General features: G+C 47.3%; 1 protein-coding gene across 3 annotated transcripts in view; it reads right to left on the reverse strand.

Annotated features, from left to right (window-relative positions):
• Positions 1–22,091, reverse strand: part of ERGIC3 (ERGIC and golgi 3) — a 56,682-nt gene extending 34,591 nt beyond the window's left edge. For 2 of the 3 annotated variants that reach the window (XM_084645725.1, XM_084645723.1), the window contains exons 1-7: positions 21,940–22,091; positions 13,103–13,173; positions 11,439–11,526; positions 9,747–9,866; positions 8,299–8,392; positions 6,713–6,878; positions 5,385–5,442 (exon numbers count right to left, since the gene is read on the reverse strand). In XM_084645725.1, coding sequence (XP_084501851.1) covers positions 5,385–5,442; positions 6,713–6,878; positions 8,299–8,392; positions 9,747–9,866; positions 11,439–11,526; positions 13,103–13,173; positions 21,940–22,027 — 685 coding nt within the window. In that variant the 5' untranslated portion in view covers positions 22,028–22,091. Of the gene's footprint in view, positions 1–5,384; positions 5,443–6,712; positions 6,879–8,298; positions 8,393–9,746; positions 9,867–11,438; positions 11,527–13,102; positions 13,174–21,917 lie in introns of all 3 variants that reach the window. The other variant, XM_084645724.1, reaches the window with a different exon arrangement.
• Positions 22,092–22,355: the final 264 nt, after the last annotated feature.

The raw sequence follows: 22,355 nt of genomic DNA on the forward strand, positions 1-22,355 counted from the left end.
TCTCAATATGGAGAAGATTAAAGTGCTCCATCAGCCTGCTTCCAGCCTTGCACATGACCGCAGAATAGCATTGTGTTGTGATAGAACCTATACTGTTTATTTCTTGTTTTTAATAGTTAATAATAAAAGTAGAATTTAGCTTACTACCTTCCTATAAGGGCAGAGTGTGTAGAAGAGGGGGGGTGGCACTCTACATTAAAAATGCCATTACCTGCTTTAGAATTACTGACAATTCAGAAGGACAGGACCTTGAATCATTACAGATTAATATTCTAACCAATCAATCACAGGACAGGGTAGTGGTGGAGGTCTGTTATAGGACACCAAATCATATGTTTAAAGAGCTGCTCCCTGTTCCCTCATCTGTCTATAATGTGTAAAAATAAAATTTGTATGATCATGGGGGATGTCAATCTTGAGATCTCAGGCTGCCACCAGTAAAACATCTTTGGAGCTCCTAAAATTTACAGATGATAACTTTCTGATACAAAAAGCATTTCAACCAATGCAGGGTAATTCTCTTTCTTATTCAGATGGATGGATGACCAAAATAAAAATTAGTGGTTGTCTGGATGCAAGTGATCATTATCTAATTTCATTTTATATCTGCTAACAGAATATAGCCCTGTCCAATAATATATAAATATATGCTTGGTGCTTTAAATAGGTAAAATTTCCAAAACTTTAAACAATCGTGAGTCAAACCGAGTGTTAAGAAAAATTTACACACAAAAGCGTAAACAATTTAGAATTGTTTGGGAATGCTTTAATGGATTCCTCAAAATGCAGGATTCCATAGTGCTTCTTTGGTTAAAAACTCGTCTTGGCCAAGAGGAGAGGTGAAAGCAGAAATTAAAAAATATATCTAACAGTGAAAAAATGCCAATAGGAGTGAGTACAAATGAGCAGTTAGAAAATGCAGTCAATTGATAAGGGATGCTAAAAGTATCAATGAAAACTCTATGGACACTGAGGTTAAGGACAAAGAGAAGGAATTATTTAAATATATCAGGAATAAACAATATCCTAAGAATGGTAAAGATCTGAAATGAGACCAGGATTGTAAAATTATCAATTGTGATAAAAAAAGGCAGACGTATTCAATAAATATTTCTGTTTGTATTCAGAAAGCAGGAGGATGTATTCACATCTTACAGTTAAAATGAAACACTTCCCATTCAATCAGTCCTTACGAAGGTTGTTAAAACAGCAACTGTTATGTATCTTTAAAAAATCTACAGGACTGGATGAATTTGATGCAGGATTAAAAGAATTGTCCAAAAAGCTCTCTGAAACCATTAATTATTCCTGGAGGGATACCGCGGGACTGAGAACCCGCAGAAAACAACCACTCCCAGCGCAGATTTCCTGCTTTTCCCTGCAGAAAACAGCAGGGAAGCAAAGGGAAGCCTCGTGAGGTGGGGGGGGAAAGGGGGGTGGTGACTGCGTGTGCAGTTTTTTGTGGGGGATTGCCCCCCAAACAGAGATGAGGCATGGGCAGGGCACACAGGGTTACATGCCATTGCCCCTGCACCCGGAACCCCCCAACCAGCCCCTGTGCATCCAGATCTCCCACTGAGCTGCCTGCACCCACACTGCCCCACACAGAAACCTTTCACACCTGGATCCCCCACACTAAGCCCCTCCACACTTGGTTCCTGCTGGGCTGAGCCTGCCCAACCATACCTGGTGCACCTGGCACAGAGGGGCAGGGCCCCAGGGTGTTTCTGGGGCAGGCCCAGCCCTTGCACTGTGTCAGAGTCAGGTGCAGCCTCACTGCCAAGTCCCTGTACTAGGGGAGGTAAGGGCTTTAGGGTGATCTCTCACCTCAACGCAGCCAGTGGCCTGTGCTCCCCACTGCCGTTCTGGAGCCACATTTATTTATTGACAAATAAAATTTGCATAATTTTAAAATATTGTGCGCATAATTTTTAATTTTTTGGTGCAGAATTCCCTCAGGAGTAATTAATGTTGAGTTTTAACAAAGCCTGGAACACTGGAGAAGTTCCAGAGGATAAGAAAAAGCGTTAATGTTACGCCAACTTTTAAAAAGGGTAACAGGATGACCCAGAAAACATATGCTGGTTAGCCTGACCTGGATCGTGGAAAAGTTAATGTGAGGTGCAATCAATAAAGAATAAAAGATGGTGGCATAATTAATGCAATTCAACATAATTTTATGTAAAATAGGTCTTGTAAAAATATACTATATTTGTTTTGATTCGATTGCTAGTTTGGTTGATAAAGGTAACTGTGTTGACATAATATACCGAGACTTCCGTAAGGCATTTGACTTAGGCCCTTATGACATTCTGATTATAAAAAATTAACACAGCCTACATTAAATGGATTAAAAAATGGTTAACTGAAAGATTTCAAAAAGCAATTGTAAATGGGGAATCATCATCCAATTGGGGTGTTTCTAGTAGGGTCCTACAGGGATCTGTTCTCTGCCCAATGCTATTCAATATCTTTATCAACGATCAGGAAGAAAATATAAAATCATTGCTGGTAAAATTTCCAGAAGGGACCAAAAATGGGTGGAATTGCAAACAATGTTGGGGGCAGGTCAGTTATACAGACTGACCTCTGTTATTTGGTAACGTGGGCTCATTTGAACAACATGCATTTCAACACAGCCAAATGCAAGGTATAGGAACAAAGAGCATAAGCGACACTTACAAGATGGGGAAATGTACTCTGCAAAGCTGTGATTCTGAAAAGGACTTTGGGTTCACGGTATAAAACTAATCAAGCATTAGCTGCCAGTGCAATGCTGTAGCTAAGAGGGCAAACAACATTATTGGATGTCTAAGCAGGGGAATATCAAGCAGAAGAAGTGATTTTACCTCAGTTTATGGCATTAGTGAAACCATTACTGGATACTGTGTCCAGATCTGGCATCCACACTTCAAAAAGGATGTTGACAGACTGGAAAGGGTTCAGAGAAGATCTACAAAAATGAGCTGAGGTCTGGGAAACCCTATCTCGCAGTGAGAGACTGAAGAAGCTCAATCTATTTAGTTTATCCAACAGAAAGTTAAGACATGACTTGAGCACAGCCTGACTATCAGTCCCCACATGGAGCAGAGATTTCTGATAGCAGCCAGCTCTTTATTCCAACAGAAAAAAGCATAAAGAGACCCAATGGCTGGAAGCTGAAGCTATACAAATTCGACTAGAAATAATGCTCAAATATTTCACAAGGGTACACTGGAACAATTTACCAAAGGGTATCATGGATTCTTCATCAAGTTTTTAAATCAAGACTGGATGTCTTTCTAAAATATATACTGTAGCTCAAACAAAAGTTATGGGCTTGATGCAGAAGTGATTGGGTGAAGTTCTTCGGCCTGGGTTATGCAGATGGTAAATCTAGGTGATCATAATGGTCCCTTCTGGCCTTAAAATCTAAAAATTAATTTGATCTTTTTATGTAGAAAAGTCAGTTTTCTGATAGAACCTATCAAGAATTTGTTTAACTTGGATTCCAAGTGTCCAATAGCCTGTATAGGATCACAGGGAGAAAGCTGTTAGTGGTATATGAATTGCTCCAAGTGCCAGTACACCGACCTGGCTTCTTTTGGCTTTCATAGTGTTTAAGTAGTGAGATGACCTATGGCAGCTCCCTATCCTGAAACAAAAGCACCTCTCCCTAAGACTGAGAAAGCAGAGCATGTAACATTCTGCAGGACATTTTGTGAAACTGACCACCACCTAATGCCTCCTGAACTGGCTGAGGAAGCCTGACCACCACCAGGCAAGTAATGGCCGTTTAACCATGTCTGGACCAGTCTCATTTGAAGTCATGCAATTGTCAATGAATATCTGTACAAGACCATCAGCTCCAAGAAGCTCTATGAAGTGGAGTGGAGGGAGGAAAACTGAAGCAGCACTTATATCTAGCATTGCTCCTATGACAGTCAAAACTCGGGTAGGCTGAAAAGCACATTGTCGGGAATACAGCCACCAGTGCCAGAAATCTGGCGAAAACCCTGGGCACTGCAGCTAGCATCTTGTTTTGAAGATTGTCCCTCAGTCTGAACCTGAGGAATCTCTAGTGCAGCTGCATTACTGAGGTATGGAAGTGCTTATCTCAAAAGCCAAGTGTTTGAACCAATCCTGAGACTTCAGGAAAAGGATTCTTGTACGCAGTCACCATGTGGAATCTGATAGGCTAGTCGTGTCTTTTCAGATTTCAAATAAGCTCCCCTTTCTTTTTTTGGACCAAGAAAAAAGAAGAATCCTCTTGAATTCTTTAGGCTGAAAGTCTTTCTATTCTATTGCAACCAAATCCCTTCTGCTACAATAATTTTTCATTTGAAGGAATTCCTCAAAAGGTATGTGCGTGCGTGCGTGCAGCATCATGTGGAACTGAACAGCATAACTCCTCCCTGACCTTCCTATTACAGTCAAAAGCATATTTTCATAAAACTTACCCTCCGCATACAGTCTATAGTAACTACACAGCCCTATCCACCTTTCTACAAGGTCGTTCTATCCCTTCCACCCTCTCTATACAGACTAGGGCCACTTTTATCATATTCATGCTCCTGATGTAGGTCCAAGACCTCACCAATCACATACAATCAGACAGCTATGCTGAACTCATCCATTGTTCAGAGCTGCAGACCGGAGGAGTACCTCACTCTTGAAAGTGGGGTAGCTAGTCTACATTCATATACCTAGTGCACAGAGGAGTTGAAATAGGCATTTAAGGCACTTCTCAATAATGTAACTATTGTAAAGCTGTAAATACGGGTCTGTATATTATACGTGATGGGTTGTTGCATGGTGCAGCGGATTATAACGGTAGAGTTAAAAATCTTTGTCAAAACTTAACTCTGAATACCCATAGTTTCAAACATTTATGTTTCTGGAACTGCAACGTACTATTAAGTTACATAAATACTTCCAATCTTAAATCTATTTTAAAAGGTTCTTGAGAGTATATATTAAGCCATAAATTAAAACATTCTGTTACCCCAGAAATACTAACTTGCCTAACTTCTGTATAAAAATCACTTGCATTGCTTTAAAATTCTCCATGTAACATTTTTGGACTCAACACGTCGACTGAGAGCTGTTTATAGCAGAACAGGGTTGCTTAATGAGATGGGACAGGCTGGTTGTATATATAGTCATGGCTCCTCCTTGGCCCCACTTCTTCCCCACCCCAACATTTCTCCACTTGCTCCTGATAGTTCTCTTCTCCTACCATGGCACTTCTGCCAATTCCTCCCCACTCTGGCAGTGCTACTTCAGACAACTTTATCCATCATGGTTCATGACATGGAAATCAGAGGGAAATGTTCAAAGAGAAAAGCACAGACATGCCAGGAAGTCAGAAGGCCACAGGAAAAAAAAACAACAAAATACTTTACCATGAACATGAGACTGCTGAAAGCTTTTTCCAGGTGCAAAGTGAAAGTTTCCAGCTACCTGTAGGAAACAGTCATCTTTCATTAAAAGGCTCCATTCTACATAACAAAGTGAAGCATTAACACTAGCTGCCCCCTTTTCAAAGGTGGATTTTCCCCTCCTATGTTACTTACCTGCTGACACAGTCACAAGTGAACCAGCTACTCCCCAAAGAACCTCCTTTTTCAAATAAAACAATCAGTACTCTTCAGCAATTTGTAGAGCAGAGATGTCAGACACCTGGCTCACAGACCAGATCTGATGTGCGTGTGGGGCCTACACAGATTGTCCAGAATCTATGTTCTCATTTAAAATATATATATTTCGACTTTTCCTGCTTGTGCTTGTGAAGATAATCTTTTAAATGGGAACAAAATATAACCAATGCACATGCAGCCAGCCCGAAACAATGTCTCAGAGATGTGAATTTCACCATCCACCTTAATCTCACTGGGGTGCAATCAGGAAAGACCATATGTTAATGTCAACATTAACTATTTCATTGCTGATCATTTTTAGCAGATACAGTAATGGGGAGGGCGTAAGGGTGAAGTCCATAGGAGTAGAACTGAAAGTTGCTGCAGGGAAGATGAGAGGAGACCCCTAGGAAGGGGGAAGAAAAACAGAAAAGGAAGATGAGGAAGGAAAATAAAGTGGAGTAACATTGTTGGTCCTAAAGGGAAACATATATTCCCAGAGTGATGCTCTGGGGATACTGAACAAACAATAAAGACAACTAAAAGTTCAGCCTGGGATGTTAAAAAGGGGCTTCAGGGGGTTAGGCACCAGTTCCACACACTTTCTATAGCAATTGGACACCTAATTCCCTTGGGGCCCTTTGAACATCCCAACCTTCCTTTGTAGACAAAGGCTAGCTAAAAGGAGAGTCATCCAGTCCCTGCCATGTGTGTTCTGTACTGGGCCTTTCCGCGATTGCTTAGACAGCATATAGAGCTAGTCGCCATGGGTTAAAAATCCACCAGCCTCTCTGTCCCCAGACTTTCTGAAAGGTCCAGCCAACAAAACACATGAGGCCATTCCTTTTTATTGCATTTCTTTCTCCGATTTGCAAAACTAACTGCTGTATTATTTAGGTTCTTATGTTGCACTCAGCACTGAGCACCTAACAATGCCCAAAGAGCCTAAGTCCCAGTACCATAGAACTGTGGAGACATTGTGCAAAGTGGGGGAAGGATGGGAATTCCTATCCTCTGCCCTCTCCTGGTCACTGACAGTGGTGGGATTTCAGGTGCCTGGCACAGCTTAGAGTTCAAGGGAAGCTCTCTCTCACCTTGTTGACCTCTAAGAATCCATACACTTGGCAGCCCTCATTCTTCTGCTCCTGCATTTTCTGGCTGAACCCTTCTCTCTTGCATTGTTCTATAGTGTCAGGGTTCTTGAAGGCCCAGCCACGCCGCCTGTATGCTTCTCTCACATCATCACAGGAATTACAGCACCTGCAAAAGCACAGGCACCATCTCACTCACCCCGAATGGAGGACAAACATAAATCAAGAACAGAGACCACAAAATGTGGGCCAATCTCGCTGCAGAGGACACAGAAGTAAATTCTCCTTCATACTGGGGCTACTAGTCTTGCTCAGCAGATGGTCTCTGGGTCAAGGAAAGACTAAATTCCCAGAACTGAAGCTGTCTATCCACCTAGCTGCGCAGCTTTGAGTCACTACCTTCCTGAAGCTGACAGACATCAGAGGACCTCTGCATTCACAATAGATCTCTGAGGATCTTCCCAACGGACCAGACTCCCTTTAGAAAATGGTTATATCACTTTTTAACCAGCCAGAGAAGTCCCATAAACAGGTCTGTTAATGCACCTCTCACCTTACTGGCTTGGAGTCTCCCCTCAATGAAGAAACAATTCACTCCTGAGCTGCACCCACACTAGTCCACCGGTCTCAGGCCAAGGCTTCCAAAGATGGGGGGAGGAAACCCCCTTCACTCCCCTGCATCAAGGGGGAGACCAGAGTGGACCCTGGACAGAGGACTATGGTTTCTTTATTCTTTGGAAATTTTTGTTAGCTGAGAAGGGGAGTCTGGAGGGCTGAATTCCCCATCCTCCAGGAGAGAGCATCTCCAGGCAGGGGCTGCAACCAGATGGATAATTCTAAACCCAGAAAAAAAAAAAAGCAGGGGAGGAGAAAGAAAGAATCCAAGACTCTGTGGGCCAGATTCTGATCTGTTCTTGCAGGAGCATGCAAGGAGATGGGGAGAGAAATGTAGCACCAGTTTGCCCCACACACAGAGCTGCAGGCAAACATGATGAACTAGCCCTGAGTGTGGTCACAGCTAGTGGGGGACCCTCTTCCTTTTATACCCTGAGAGCCCCACCCAAGGGGAGAGGCCCCAAGGGACACTTCTTTCCAGTATGATCCAAGCTCACATGCCCAGAAGTGCTTAGCCCAAAACTGTAGATCCATATGGGAATTCTTGAAGGAAAACTCACACACAATATGGATTCATTCAACATCTGGGGCAAATGCTGCTGAGAAGTTATGGAACAGGTCCCCCACTTCACTCTCTGAGATCAGGAGACCAGAGAATCGTGCACTCACAGACACACACACTCACTCACTCTTTTCCCCACCCTCCCATCAGGAGAATAGAGAAGTACGTGGGGTCTGTCACAAACCAGGAGGTTATGGAAGTGTGGGCTCACCCACTCAACCTCTCAGGGTATTCGGGAAACACACACTCGCACCCCACTTCCCCACCCAGATCAGAACACCACAGATGTATCATTCTACCCCTCTCCTCCAATTCTGGAGATTATGAATGTGCACACACCCCATTCCCGTCAGATCAGGATTAGCATACAGCGCCCTCCCTAAGTAAGGAGATCAGGGAAGCCTTGATTTACCGGATGTCCTCCGACTCTGCTCCATAACAGCTCTCACAGCGATCAGCATCTAAGGAATCTGGATCAAACACTTTCTCCTCCTCTTTGCCCAGCTCTGAAACAAAATAAGATTTCCAAATAGTGTGACAGTTTTATGAATATGTCTCTGTGTCATTTTATGAATTTAACTGTGATTTGTATCACTCATGATCACACTCTGCATTGTGGATTAGAACAGGGGTGGGCAAACTACGGCCTGGGGGCTGCATCCAGCCCTCCAGACATTTTAATCTGACTCTCTTGTGCTTTGTAACAGTAAACTCTGGATGTGGATAAGAAGTTCCTGCACATCCCTTACTTTAATTGCTATGTGCCCCTGAAGAGTTAAACAATAAACTAGAGAGGTCCACAGTGAGTTGGAGTTCTGGTATACACAAGCTGCTGGGGAGGCTGGGGAGTGAGGTTTGGCACAGCTCTCGGGGCCAAAGGCAGTTGGACTGCAGAGTCCCGTCATGCCAAACAGGGGCACCAGACAGGAAGTCTGTACTGTGGGAGTCCCCAGGAGACCAGAACTAGAAACATGATGTGGACACTGCTCGGATCAAGTTGTCTTGGAAGCCTGTGGGATCCAGAAGTTGGATCCAATGCAGCACACTGGTGACCATCCAGTAGGTTGTAACAAGTTATACCAACCCTCAGGAGTGTGACAGTCAGTGTGGATCAAGAACATGGATGAGCTCTGTGCCCTTCTAGTGCTGGTCAAGAGATGCAGACATCATTCCTCCCCGCTGCATTTACCTTAAAGCACTGGGCCCACACCCACATTAGCCTTTTCATCCCTAAGATTCCCCACCACTGCTAACTTCAGTGCAGCTCCACTGACAGTACCAAAAGTGTGAATTCCCGTACAGACAGAACGCCACCATGTCATCTGGATTTGCTCTGAGCAGAGTAGGGGCATGATAGTCGAAGCCCACCAGCATCTTGTCCACACCAGTGCTCCCTGTACTAATGTTCGCAAAGGGAATACATTTTTGAGGAAAGAGACTAGTGTAGGCAGTCTAAGTAGCTCACAGCTTCTGTGCAGATGTGTCAGCTCCAGAGCTGAGGGCAGCCTCTAATGTATTCCAGCAATGCAAGGACCAGGCCCCATGAAATCCCAAAGAACAAAAAAAGGAGAAAATAAATGGCATAGGGCGACAGACACTCTTAAACCAGGCTCAGTCATAGCCTCAGGGCAGGGCAGACCCTTGAAGAGCACCCATCTCTGCAAACCCTCATGCACATCCCACACCACTGCGCTTGAGACAGCAGCATTACACAGCTGTCAACTCTCTGCTCAGAGTTCAAATACCCTTCGGCTGCCACTTCAGTCCCAGGGATTCCCTATGAAAGGCAACAGAGGAAGACCGTTGGCAGTCAGTCCATTAGAGCATCCAACAGAGGAAGGCGGCAGGACATTGTACTACCGTGTCTCTCGGCCTCGGGGGTCACAGGGTTGCCATCTTTATCCAAACGTTGTTTAAAGAGATTGTGCTCCACATCTAGCTGCTGCTCTCCTGCCACATCCATGGCATCAATGCTCAAATCTAAGATCAGGAAACAAGGTGAATTAAGGAAGGTTCTTTGTGATCCGAGATGGCTTATGGAAGCAGCAAGCCAGTGAGAAACCACGAGCCTATTAACAAGGGGGAGATCACCAAGGCAGAAATCTAGGATGAAGAGTTCATCTGCAGATTAGGAAAAAAATCAAGAAGTGGAAGGGGACTGGCATAAGAGGCTGCATTGTGGTGGCTGAGAACCTCAAGTTGACTCAAAACTGCACCCCTGCATTTCAATCTCTCCTGCAAACAAGGCTCTTGGGCTGCTGTCCAAGAGGGATCCTCTTCAGCTAGCTTTAATATAAGTCATATTTTCATCTGGGCAGATAAACTCAGGCTAAATAAGCTGCCCAACCCTTTGCAGATACCTCAACCTGCTGGTCAAGCTTGAATCCATTTGGAGAACTCCCCCACCATTCCAGTCCCAGCCACTCTCTCCTGTGGCCCCTTTCCCATTACCTTTCACCAAAGGGTATCAGATAGTCTTTGCTGGGCCCTAGTGTGTCACTTGGGGGGCTTGCCTGTTACTTGGGGACACAATGTCAATGTCTTCCCAGGGAAAGGAGCTGCCAGACCTGCTGGACTCTCCACTCCATGTGAGTGAGTGAGTGTGTGTGTGTGTGTAGTCTGAGATTGGAGTAGGGGAAGACTCCTCCCTAGGGCGATAGTATCTTTTGCAACTACATTTCAATGGGTTGATCTGAGACAGAGCACAAAGAACTGCCCACCTTACTAAAAACAAAATAGAAATTGCAGTGTACACTTGGGTAGTGGGATTTTTAATCACTTTCACTTTGCAGTTAAATTACCAAATCCCTATTCCTCAGAGGAAATGTGAAGCTCCAGTGTTCATACCTTAGCTACCTGTGACCAAGAGTCTGAAAAATTTTACATATAAAAATATTCTCCCCTCAAAAACAGCACAAATAGCTGAATGGATTTAGTTGCAACAAACCTCACAATTCAGCTAAGAAGTATTCAGCTCAATAGAAATATTTTGGAAGAAGTTATTACAGAGTGAAAAATGTGTCACATGACATCAGTAACATAACTGATTTAGTTCCACATGACATTAATGTACATGTTCAGAATTTAAACATAAGAGTAAAAAAACAGTAGCTGGTCCCAAGAGCTACTCTACAGTGTCTTCCATAATAGGCTCTGCACATTACAAAAATGAACAGCAATTGGGACAAGCCCATGGGAGCAGTATTATACTCCTTTCATACAGGCTCTTCTTCTTCACACGCAGGTCTCAAAGTACTTTACAGAAGTGGATAAAGAGCTTTATCCTCATTGCACAAATTAGGAAACACACTCAGAGAAATGAAGCAACTGGACCAGAGTCCTACTGAGTCAAATGACAATGCTGGGAACAGAACCCAGAAGTCCTGACTGAATTCCCTGTTCTAACTACAGGGGAATGTAATTCCTTACTGCTGACAAGACAAGCAGCTGATAGCAAATCGAAATAATGCGTGCACTGACTGACCAGTGTTCCCAACCTCCAGCAGAGCGTGAATGCTGCCTTCTTCCCAACTCTTTAGAAGACTTACTTACAAGCACAAGGCATATGCGGAAAGACAACATCTATATTAATCTTCAATTTGTCTCCTCTCGATTTGTCAACGTACAGTTCAGGATGAACCTAGGAACAAAAAACAAAAGTCTCATTCCACCTGGAAGCACATAGCAAGGCCTTTTCCCTTGCCTTCTCCCCAGGTGCTATGCCACCATGCTTTCAAAGGCCTCCTCCACATGGGGTGCACAAGCTGGCACCTTCCAGAATGCTGTGACAAAGCAGTTGAAGCGGCTTCCAAACCTGGCTGTGCTTTTACGATGTGTGACACTCCTAGCCAGCAAAGTGATAATTTGGGGATTTAAATTAAATAAAAACAATTTAAAATATTTTCTTTTTGCAATTTCTTCCCCACTATTGAGTCTGCAAGCGGGAAACTGGTGGCTATCTCCTACTGGTGACATAGGAGAGTGCTCCATTCACTGCAGATGCTGGAGGAATCAGCAGCCCAGTATGACTTCTGATGCCTTCTCCAGAAAGGGGATCCAGGCCTTAGTGGAGTTGACTGGTACCGAAAGCCCAATCGGAGGCACAGGAAGCTAATGCTAGGGTGACCAGGAGGGGAAAGAGGCTCCCTGCAGGGCCAGTGCCCATCTTCTTTGAGATACGCAGGAGGAAAGAGGAAGAGAGCAGGAACAGCAATTCACTCAAAGTCTTAGTGCAAGTCACTGATCCTACTTCCTTCCCTATTTCACAACAGAACTAGACCAAGCACTGCAAACCGCTGCCTCTGTGGGACAGGAATGAGTATTAAATTCTAGCCACCATCATAGCAACGAGGCAGCCCTCTGAGCCACCTGGGCTGCGCAGCCTAATGACCGGAGACAATAAGGCCACCCACGAACACAGGGCGGCGTGGCCTAGTGGCCAGAGTCAGTACAGCAGCCCTTGAGTGCAGGGCAGTGTGGCCTAGTGGCCAAACCCAGGGGCCATCACCAAAGGAGGAGCAGCTAGGGTGGGGGGACCCAGGCCCACCCGACTCCACTGGGTTCTGACTCAGAGCCCTAACAGGCAGAGTGGTCCACCACTGGGTCAGCGGGGAAATCCAGCCACAACATGCTGACTTTCCATGGGTGGAAGATACCACTTACCCCACCTCCCTGGGTCACTTCCTACTGGGCTTCCTGAAGCTGAGGTCTATATGACATCAGGGTCTCTGGGCTCCTCGTCACAGGTAACTCCCTTGGATTTCGACTCCAGCCAATCAGCTGTAGGCCACAAGCCTCCGGTCTGGGCCGCAGGATCTCTGCTCCCACAGACAAGGGCTGTAACGGCTCCTGGGCTGGAGCCTCCACCAAGTGTCCTTCCTCCTTACTGAGCTGGGCTGCTCTCCTTTGTACTAGCACAGCAGCTGGAGTATGATGAGCATGGTCTGCGGGGCAGGACTTCCTCTGCTCAGTGTGTGGGATTAACCCTTTCCTGCCTAATGCGGAGTATGAAAACCCCGTCACACCATGGAAAAGGCGAGATAACGTGTAGCTACAGAATGGTCCTGTGCCTTGCAAAACTCGGGAGCCTGGCTCAGCTGTTGACAAACGGTGAACCTTGGTTGAACATGTGGCCCTATCTGCTTCCCAGGGCTCCAGTAGGACAGCACAGGGAAAACATAAACCCAAAAAAGACAGCAATACAAAGCTCTACTTACTTCCTTTGTGAGGTAGTACTGCAGCTCCGAGAAGAAAAGCAGGAGCATGATAAGTCCACTGATTACTGTCACTGCAAATGAAGAATGACAAACATTACCACGAGCTGTGGACTCACTAATCCGCTGCCCGACTCCAGTGAAGAAAGCAGCTGGCATTACAGTAGGTGAGAAGAAACCAGTAAGCTCCTCACGAAAATCGCTATCCTCCCCCCATGTGCTCTGTAAAAAACACATGCTAATAGCCCAACACAAATGCCATTTAGACAGTAGACCTTGAAGGCTAGGCCACAAAGCAAATCCCTGCATTTCAAAGTTATTAAAGAGGAGAGTGAACCAGTACAGAGTACCAAGACAGGAGCTGTTTTCATCCATTTGGGCATAGTCCTCTTCTCCCAGCCACCAAAGGAAACATTTTACATAGAAGAGATGCTTTCTAGTGTGACTGCAGCCCCAGCCAGACCACAATTAGACCTTTATTTGGATAATGAGAGCATCCACAGTCACCATAGTTATGATTAAAAAGAACATAAGAACAGTCATACTAGGTCAGACCAAAGGTCCATCAGTATCCTGTCTTCTGACAGTGGCCAATGCCAGGTGCTTCAGAGGGAATGAACAGAACAGGTAATCAGCAAGTGATCCAACTCCTGTCACCCATTAGCAACTTCTGGCAAACAGAGGCTCGGGACACGATCCCTGCCCATCCTGGCTAATAGCCATTGATGGACATATCCTCCATGAACGTATCAAGTTCTTTTTGAACGCTGTTATGGTCTTGGCCTTCAAAATATATTAAAAATAAATTATAAATATTATATAAGTGGAGCTGGTAGCACTGCCTATATTTCAGGCTGACTGACACTTCCCATTAGAAGACTCTGTTTTCAGTTGCTTATAACTTTAACCATTCAGGATAAAACATTTCCATGCTTGGTGTCTGCCTTAGGCTGAATTTGTTTTGGAAAGTTTCAGCTAAAAGAGTTCAGCCCTTTCTGGGATGAAATTAGGGAAAATATATTATTCCGCCCAAGCTAAAAAAATCTTACAACCATTTTGTTGAGACACAGTAGAGACTCTATGCTTTGGAAAAGAGACTTGGAATTTGGGGTCTCCCTTGGGTCAGAGAGGTGCCTTCTGACATCCCCATGAAAATTCAGCCAAATTTGGCCAAGCTATAAGCCTCTGAAAAATCTGTCTGTGCATGCTCAGTAGAGACTTGTTAGAGTTTGACAACTAAACTATCCAAAGATTGCATCTGCACTGAGCATGCTCTATCCCCTCACAGCTCTGATGTGCTGACCACACTGAATGTGCCATTCCCACAGAGCAACTGAGCATGCTCCAGTCCCATGCTACAGCAGTGGAGTGGAATTTCCCTGCAATATTTACTCCTGGCTGCCAGAGGTCACGGTGGCACAGGGCACTAGAAGTGAGAGCAAGTACAGACCCTCTTCTGTGCTCTCAAATTGATGTTCTCCCACCTGGAGCCCAGTCAGCCTGAAGAAAGAGGAAGCTGCCTCCTTGGAAGTTGAGGATTGAGAAACTGGAAGGATAGGGAGCAGAATAGAAGCACGGGGGAGAGAAGGGCAGGGATATGAGAGAATATATAGTGCAGGACGTGCGTGTGCGTGTAGAGAGAGGTTGGACAGCAGCTGGGGAGGGGGCAGAAACCTCTGAGGGGATTGGATAGGAGCAGGAAGATGGGGGGGATGGATAAGTGCTAAAGGGGAGGCGGTCAGAAGAAGAGGGAGACGAGGACAGGCTAGGCACACAGGGGCAGAGGAGTCTATAACCAGCACAGCACATTCCCGTCCAAGAACCTGGAACCAAATCCAGCTAGCGAAAAGGGGGCAGCAAACAGGCAAGCTTGAGAGGGAGTTTGGAGGGAGAAAGAATACAATCACCATAATTTGGAAAGGTCGCATCGCCAGTGCCAACACTGCTCCTGGCTCTTCCACCTGCACCTGAACCCAACCATGGTGCCTCTACCCGGGCCTTGGTGTGGATTTGCGGACACTGTGGCCTACGTTTTCCTGTCATAGAAAGCCAGGCTGGGGAGACCAGACAATGTGAGAGATGCCTTCTAGTAGAATCTCTCAAGATACAGGTGGGAGAGCTACAGGAGGAGGTGGCTAGGCTGAGATGCATCTCTGGACACAAGCAATTCCTTGAAAACATGCATATGGAGACCTCCAAGGCTGAGGAACCAATCCAGCTGGAGAAGACTGCAGTAGCACCACCAGGGTAGGAGGAAATGGCTCCTTTACACGAAGGAAGAGAAGCCATGTACCCACAAGGCTGGGAAGATCACAGCCACCATTCCCAAGTAGGGTGCCAACTTTCTAATCGCACAAATCAGAACGTCCTAGCCCTGCCCCTTCACAAGGTCTAGCCCCCCCCACTCACTATATTCCCCCTCCCTTGGTGGCTCACTCTCCCCCACCCTCACTCACTTTCACTGGGGCAAGGGGTTGGGGGGGGGGGTGTGAGGGCCCTAACTGGGGGTGCAGGCTCCAGGATGACATAGAGGCTAACAAAGCCCACCATTGCTACCAGTTACTCCATTAACTCAAGTGGTGAAGGTCTGTGTTGTGGATCTAAAGATCGTAATCCTTCTGACAGCACAAGTTGGGGTTGAGTATGGTTCCACATGATGAAATGTCTGTTTTTCAGTGTTTGTTTTGTTTTTTAAAAATAGGAAATTTAAAGTCATTTATTTTTGTTGCAAAGAACATTGAAGTTTCAAAGTCAAGTATGCAAGGACACACACGAGTTAAAGTTCTCCTTGCAACCTTAATTCACCCCCATCACCAGTGTGTCTGCATTATTATGCCGTCTTTAGTTACATGATCACATACTATTCTTTCCACAGAAACCCTGCCTCATTCATTGCACAAGATGGTTGGTGTGACAGATGCAAGACTTTGGAATCATGGATATCCTATGCCATGGGATTAGTCAAACTTTTAACATAAAAATGGCCATACAGGATCTGACTAATGATCCATATAGCCCAGCATCCTGTCTTCCAACAGTGACCAGGGCCGGGTACTTCAGAGGGAAAGAACAGAACAGGACAATTATTCAGTGTCATGCAGTCCCACCTTCTGGCAGTCAGAGGTTTAGAGATACCCACAGCATGGGATTAAATCCCTAATCAGTCCCCTAATAGCCATTGATGGACCTATCCTCCACGAATTTATCTAGTTCTTTTTTTAACCCTGTTACAGTCTTGGCCATCACAACATCCTCTTGTAACGAGTTCCACAGGTTGACTACGTGTTGTGTGAAGAAATACTTCCTTTTATTTGTTTTAAACCTGCTGCCTGTTAATTTCAAAGGGTGACCCCCGGTTCCTGTGTTATGTGAAGGGGGCAAATAACATTTGCTTATTAACTTTCTCCACACCATTCATGATTTTATAGACATTTATCATATTCCCCTTAAACGTCTCTTTTCTAACATGAGTAGTCCCAGTCTTTTTAATCTCTCCTCACATGGAAGCTGTTCCATACCCCTAGTCATTTTGTGGCCCTTCACTGTACTTCTTACAATTCAAATGTATCTTTTTTGAGATGGGGTGACCAGAACTGCACACAGTATTCAAGATGTGGGCATACCATGGATTTATATAGTGCCATTATGATATTTTCTGTCCCTTTCCTAACAGTTCCTAACATTGTTAGCTTTTTTGACTGTCAGTGCACACTGAGCACATATTTTCAGAGAACTATCCACAGTGACTCCAAGATCTCTTTCTTGAGTGGTAACAGCTAATTTAGATCCCACCATTTTGTATGTATAGTTGGGAATTATGTTTTCCAATGTGCATAACTTTGCATTTATCAACACTGAATTTCATTTGCCATTTTGTTGCCCAGTCACCCAATTTTGTGAGATCCTTTTGTAATTCTTTGCAGTCAGCTGTGGATTTAACGATCTACAAATGTGATATGTAACTTTGTGAGCTATAGACATTATTCCAACCCATTGCAGAAGGTTACCGAGTTTACCCCAACATCTTAAATCAATGAGGGTAATTACTGCAAATCCTGGGACAGGTAAACAACTCCAGAGAAGTACTAATCTTTGGAAGGTACACAGACTGGTTCAACCCTGATTTAAGAGATCCACAAGACAAAGAAAGAGCTTGTGGCCAGAAGGATCATAGAATCATAGAATATCAGGGTTGGAAGGGACCCCAGAAGGTCATCTAGTCCAACCCCCTGCTCGAAGCAGGACCAATTCCCAGTTAAATCATCCCAGCCAGGGCTTTGTCAAGCCTGACCTTAAAAACCTCTAAGGAAGGAGATTCTACCACCTCCCTAGGTAACGCATTCCAGTGTTTCACCACCCTCTTAGTGAAAAAGTTTTTCCTAATATCCAATCTAAACCTCCCCCACTGCAACTTGAGACCATTACTCCTTGTTCTGTCTTCAGCTACCACTGAGAACAGTCTAGATCCATCCTCTTTGGAACCCCCCTTCAGGTAGTTGAAAGCAGCTATCAACTGCTGCAGCTATCAACTGGGAACTGGCTGAGGTTCCTCTGATCCAAGAATTGACATGAAACTATAACCAAGAGGACAAAACCCTGCTGGAAGGGTGTGAAGGACTGGAACCTGCCAGAGTCTCTGTGTCAGAAGATGGCCCAGTAAACCAGCATGCAATGGAAACTGTTTATTACTTTATTATGTTTTCTCTGTAATGCTTTTGTCCTAAATAAGTTTATTGTGGTTTGTGGAAACTATCTGGTCACTGACAACTGTGGCATAGTCCCCGGCAGAGGGGTGTTGGACAAAGGTCAGATCTGCTGTGATAATCACAGCGAATTGAAGGAGGACTGCAATCCTTGATCTGAAGGGACAGGGATGCAGGTCCCTGCCCAGAGAAAGGTGAGGACTGGAGGCCTGAGACCTAAAGGGGTGCCCCTTGAGGAGACCACAGAGGGGGCTGAGATGCAGTTAATTCTAGAACTGAGAGATGGTGCTCTGGGGACAAATCAGGGTTGTGTAGCAAAGGATGTTGTTGCCTATAGGATCCCTGCTGGAAGGCATGTTCTATTTGTGGGTACCGGGACAGGCAGATCTAGGCCCACACAAAACTAAAGGTCAGCCTCCTCAGCTAAGGGGGAGGAACCGCTACGCCCAAGCTGCGAGTATAGGGGACAACAAAGGAGAAAATGGGAGCGAGGTCAAAGATTAATAGTCAAGGAACCAGAAGGGGACATTGAGCAGAGAACCCTCCTCAAAGACATCTAAAGAGTCTGTGGATACTGCTTGGAGGAACTCTACCTTGAGACATGATCAGACAAGGGACCAGAAATAGGCCCCATAGTCACAGAGTACCCCCATCCAGCTTCTTCCTCCTGGAGTGATGGATGGCTATGTTGTGCAGTGCCAAGAGGAGGTTGACAAGGAGGTCCTGAAACTTTGTAGGATCATGGATGGGGTGTGCAAGAAATAGGAAGTATGGGGAAAAGTGCACCTAGACCTCAATAAGTTTCTGGGGGAGCTAGAAGACGGGCTGCAACCTGATGCACTCTACACAGATGTGGACCAGGTTCTCCCTTTCACCACAGAATGGACAGGAACACGCCCATGCTCACAGCTCCATGGAGGAGCTGCCAACTAATATTGCTGGTGGATTGTGGAAGCAGAGTAGAGTACAGACCGGCCCACCTTCCTTAGGTGGCAACAGGTCCCACCATTTAGTGTTAGGGTGGGACATAAGGGCAAGGAAGTGGATGGTGTACATGCTTGCACTTCACATGTTCCCTGGGTGCAGTTCAGAGGTGGACTGGCTGGATGTTGTTCAGGCAACTCAGGTGGCTTGTCAGGGGCAGCCAGGGAGGTTCACAGGGCAGGATCAAAACGAGTTCCAGAGGCGAGTCAGGAGCACCCTCCTGCAAGACCTGCTTGAGGAAAGCAAGAGAAGCAGGAGGTAAGGCCTCTCAGCAGGGAAGTTGGGCAGAGAGCCCAACTTAAGAACAAAGGACTGGAAGGTACGCAGTGGAGCTTCTAGAGGAAGCTGGGAATTCTCTCACCTGGGAACTGACACAGAGGGTCAAACTGAGAGAGAGACAGAGCCTGAAAATAGGGTTCACTACAGCATGGCTGGGGCTCTGGGCTGAGCAGACTGGCTGTGCTAAGCTTCACTTCTCTGTGCTAACCTAATGCTGTGTGCTAATCCATGCTGTGTGCCAGGGGACTAATAAATCCAACTGGTTTGAAACACTGTTTGAGTGTCCCTCTGAATACTTGGTGAGGTGCATTAATCCCTGCAGAACGGACAAGTCTCTCCCAGGAGTCCGTCTCGGTTGGACTCGCTGAACAGAGCTCACAGAGGTTCAATCTTAGGAGGCAGTGAGGCCAGGTGTCCTACCCTGAGGGAAGAGTGAGACCCCTCGGGGGTCTGGCACATCAAAGGGGTTCCTCCAAGAGACTGTTCCAAACCTGGGGGTGTAGCACTGATCTTGTGGCTCCATGACACTATCTATTCCCTGAATGAGGCAAGGGTCCTGTGGAAAAAATAGTATGGGATCATGTAATTAAAGACTGTATCACGACACACACCATTGGCAGAGGGAGGAGGATTAAGGTTCCATGGTAACCTTAATTCTGATATTTCCTAATTTTGTAGGGCTTGACTTTACCACTTTAATATTCTTTTAATGGGGCAGTTTTACCTCTATTATGTAAACATATATATTTGCATAAGCAAACCCTCCTGCTTTAGAGCACCAGCCAACAACTGGCAGAACTAGGCAGTAGCTTCCCTATATCATGGTTATTCCATAGTGGCCCATTGGGAGGTTTCTTGTTCTTTTCTCTGAACTAGTTTGTACCAGCCTCTGTAGGAACAGGCTACTCGATCGGCTGGATCACTAGTTTGCTCCAAAATTCTGCACTACAGAAGCCTTACATATGAATACTTGGCTCTCCTATACAGGTCTTTCTTACAGCAAAATGCAGTCTCTTATGACTTACTTAGTTCAAATAGATAAGATGTTTAAGCATGCCTGTGGGACTCCCAGCATCTCATTATGCCTAAAACTCCCAAAATAACACAACTAACAAAAGAACAAGAGTTTACTGAGCCTTGCCTGGAAGGATGATACAGACAGAAGGGAGATAAACGCTTTATTTGAAGTTTTAAATCTGAGGTGAGGAGTCAAACATTATGCCCACTGGCCACCTTCACAGTTAAAAGAGGATGCAGCCTCTTCTCTGTCACTGCAAAACAGGATCCAGGCCAGGTTCTGGGGCCTGAATGGAGACTGAACAGCCTCCACCCTACCCCATCCCTCACTGCTGTTGCTGGCTGTGCTGGTACTGGTCAGGTTACTCCTCAAAGCAGGGATGGAAGAAGGAACAAGAGGAAAAGAGGAAAATGGGAAAAGGAAGCAGGGAGACAATCTGAAGGAAGGTGTGTGTGAACAATAGAGTGAGGGAATATATGCCAGTCCTGGCCCATTTGTTACCACCTTTGGCCACATACTCCAGCTGGAAACATCAGTCTGGCTTTGGGATGATCAGACACTATCTGCCCTATGTCAGGGAGGGATGTTCTGCTTTGTAAGTGATGACAGGGATGGGGAGGCTGGGGCTGTTGTGTTTCTGGGTGGAGGGCTGGATCCTGCTCGAGGACAGACGGAGGAGGAGGGGAGGCTGGGGCTGTTGTGTTTCTGGGTGGAGGGCTGGATCCTGCTCGAGGACAGACGGAGGAGGAGGGGAGGCTGGGGCTGTTGTGTTTCTGGGTGGAGGGCTGGGTCCTGCTCGAGGACAGACGGAGGAGGAGGGGAGGCTGGGGCTGTTGTGTTTCTGGGTGGAGGGCTGGGTCCTGCTCGAGGACAGACGGAGGAGGAGGGGAGGCTGGGGCTGTTGTGTTTCTGGGTGGAGGGCTGGGTCCTGCTCGAGGACAGACGGAGGAGGAGGGGAGGCTGGGGCTGTTGTGTTTCTGGGTGGAGGGCTGGATCCTGCTCGAGGACAGACGGAGGAGGAGGGGAGGCTGGGGCTGTTGTGTTTCTGGGTGGAGGGCTGGATCCTGCTCGAGGACAGACGGAGGAGGAGGGGAGGCTGGGGCTGTTGTGTTTCTGGGTGGAGGGCTGGGTCCTGCTCTAGGAGGGAGGAGGAGCAGCGCCTTGGGACCGTTTGTTTGGAGTGGTGTGGATGGTTCTCACCATGCAGGCAGGGAGGTGGCTCTTCTCTTCTTTTTACACGAGCACAGGCCCTTTATTCCAGCTCTGGCAGCGAGGGGCTGCCGTGGGCTGGCTGACAGCTTTCCCCTGCGCACGGGGAAGTTCACCTTAGTGACGATGGAGGTGAAAGACTCTCAGGGAGGAAGAGAGAAGGAAGTAGCTGGACTCGAAACGACCTATTCCTCAGCCTTAGCGGGAGAGGCCCAGGCTGGGGCTGTCGGCCCCCGGAGAGGGCAAGAACCTCGCGGGGGGTAGTTTTTCTCCCACAGCGATCGGGCTGCCAGGGGTTTTCAGCCTGGGCCGCCGCGCGGTGGGGTGAAGGGAAGGGGGGCGTCTGTCGGCGGGGGAAATGGGGGAAATCAGGCGGCGTTTGCAGCCAGCCCGCCGGCTCCCGGCGGAGGTGAGAGCCCCGCTGAGGAGGCGGATCGATGCAGAGGCGGCGGGGGCGGGAAAGCCTCCCCGCCCGCCCGCGGCTGAGGGCGGGCACCAGCTGGCGGCCCCCCGGCGAGGGCTGGTCTCGGCGCCGGCCCCGCGCGCCCCTCCCCCGCGCGCGCCCCTCCCCCGCGCGCGCCCCTCCCCCGCGCGCGCCCCTCCCCCGCGCGCGCCCCCCCCTCACCGAGCGCGCCCCCGCCCCTCACCGAGCGCGCCCCCGCAGGTCTTGACCCGAAAATCCTCCAGCGTCTTGGGAAACGCATCGAACCGCTTCAGCCTCCACAGCGAGTCCATGGCGGCGGCGGCGGCGACCCCGCGTCCGGCGCCGGCCCCGCCTGCGGGGCGGAGCACTCGGCTCTGTGCCCCGCCCCCGCCGCAGGGCGGCCTGGGAGCCCGCGCGGGGCTGGGGCGGGGCGGGGCGGGGCGGAGTGACGGGGGCAGCCGGGGCCGCGCGTGCGCGCGCTGACCTGGGGGTGTTGGGCGCATGCGGGTATCGCCGGGGGGGGGGGTCATCAGGTGACATGGGGCGTTTGGTGACACTGTCGGTGGGGGTGACGTGGGGTGACAGTGGGATGTGGAGGGGTTGGGGTGACATGGGGCGTTTGGTGACACTGTCGGTGGG

The sequence above is a fragment of the Lepidochelys olivacea genome, assembly GCF_965140295.1.
Source record: "Lepidochelys olivacea isolate rLepOli2 genome assembly, chromosome: 13".
NCBI lineage: Eukaryota > Metazoa > Chordata > Testudines > Cheloniidae > Lepidochelys > Lepidochelys olivacea.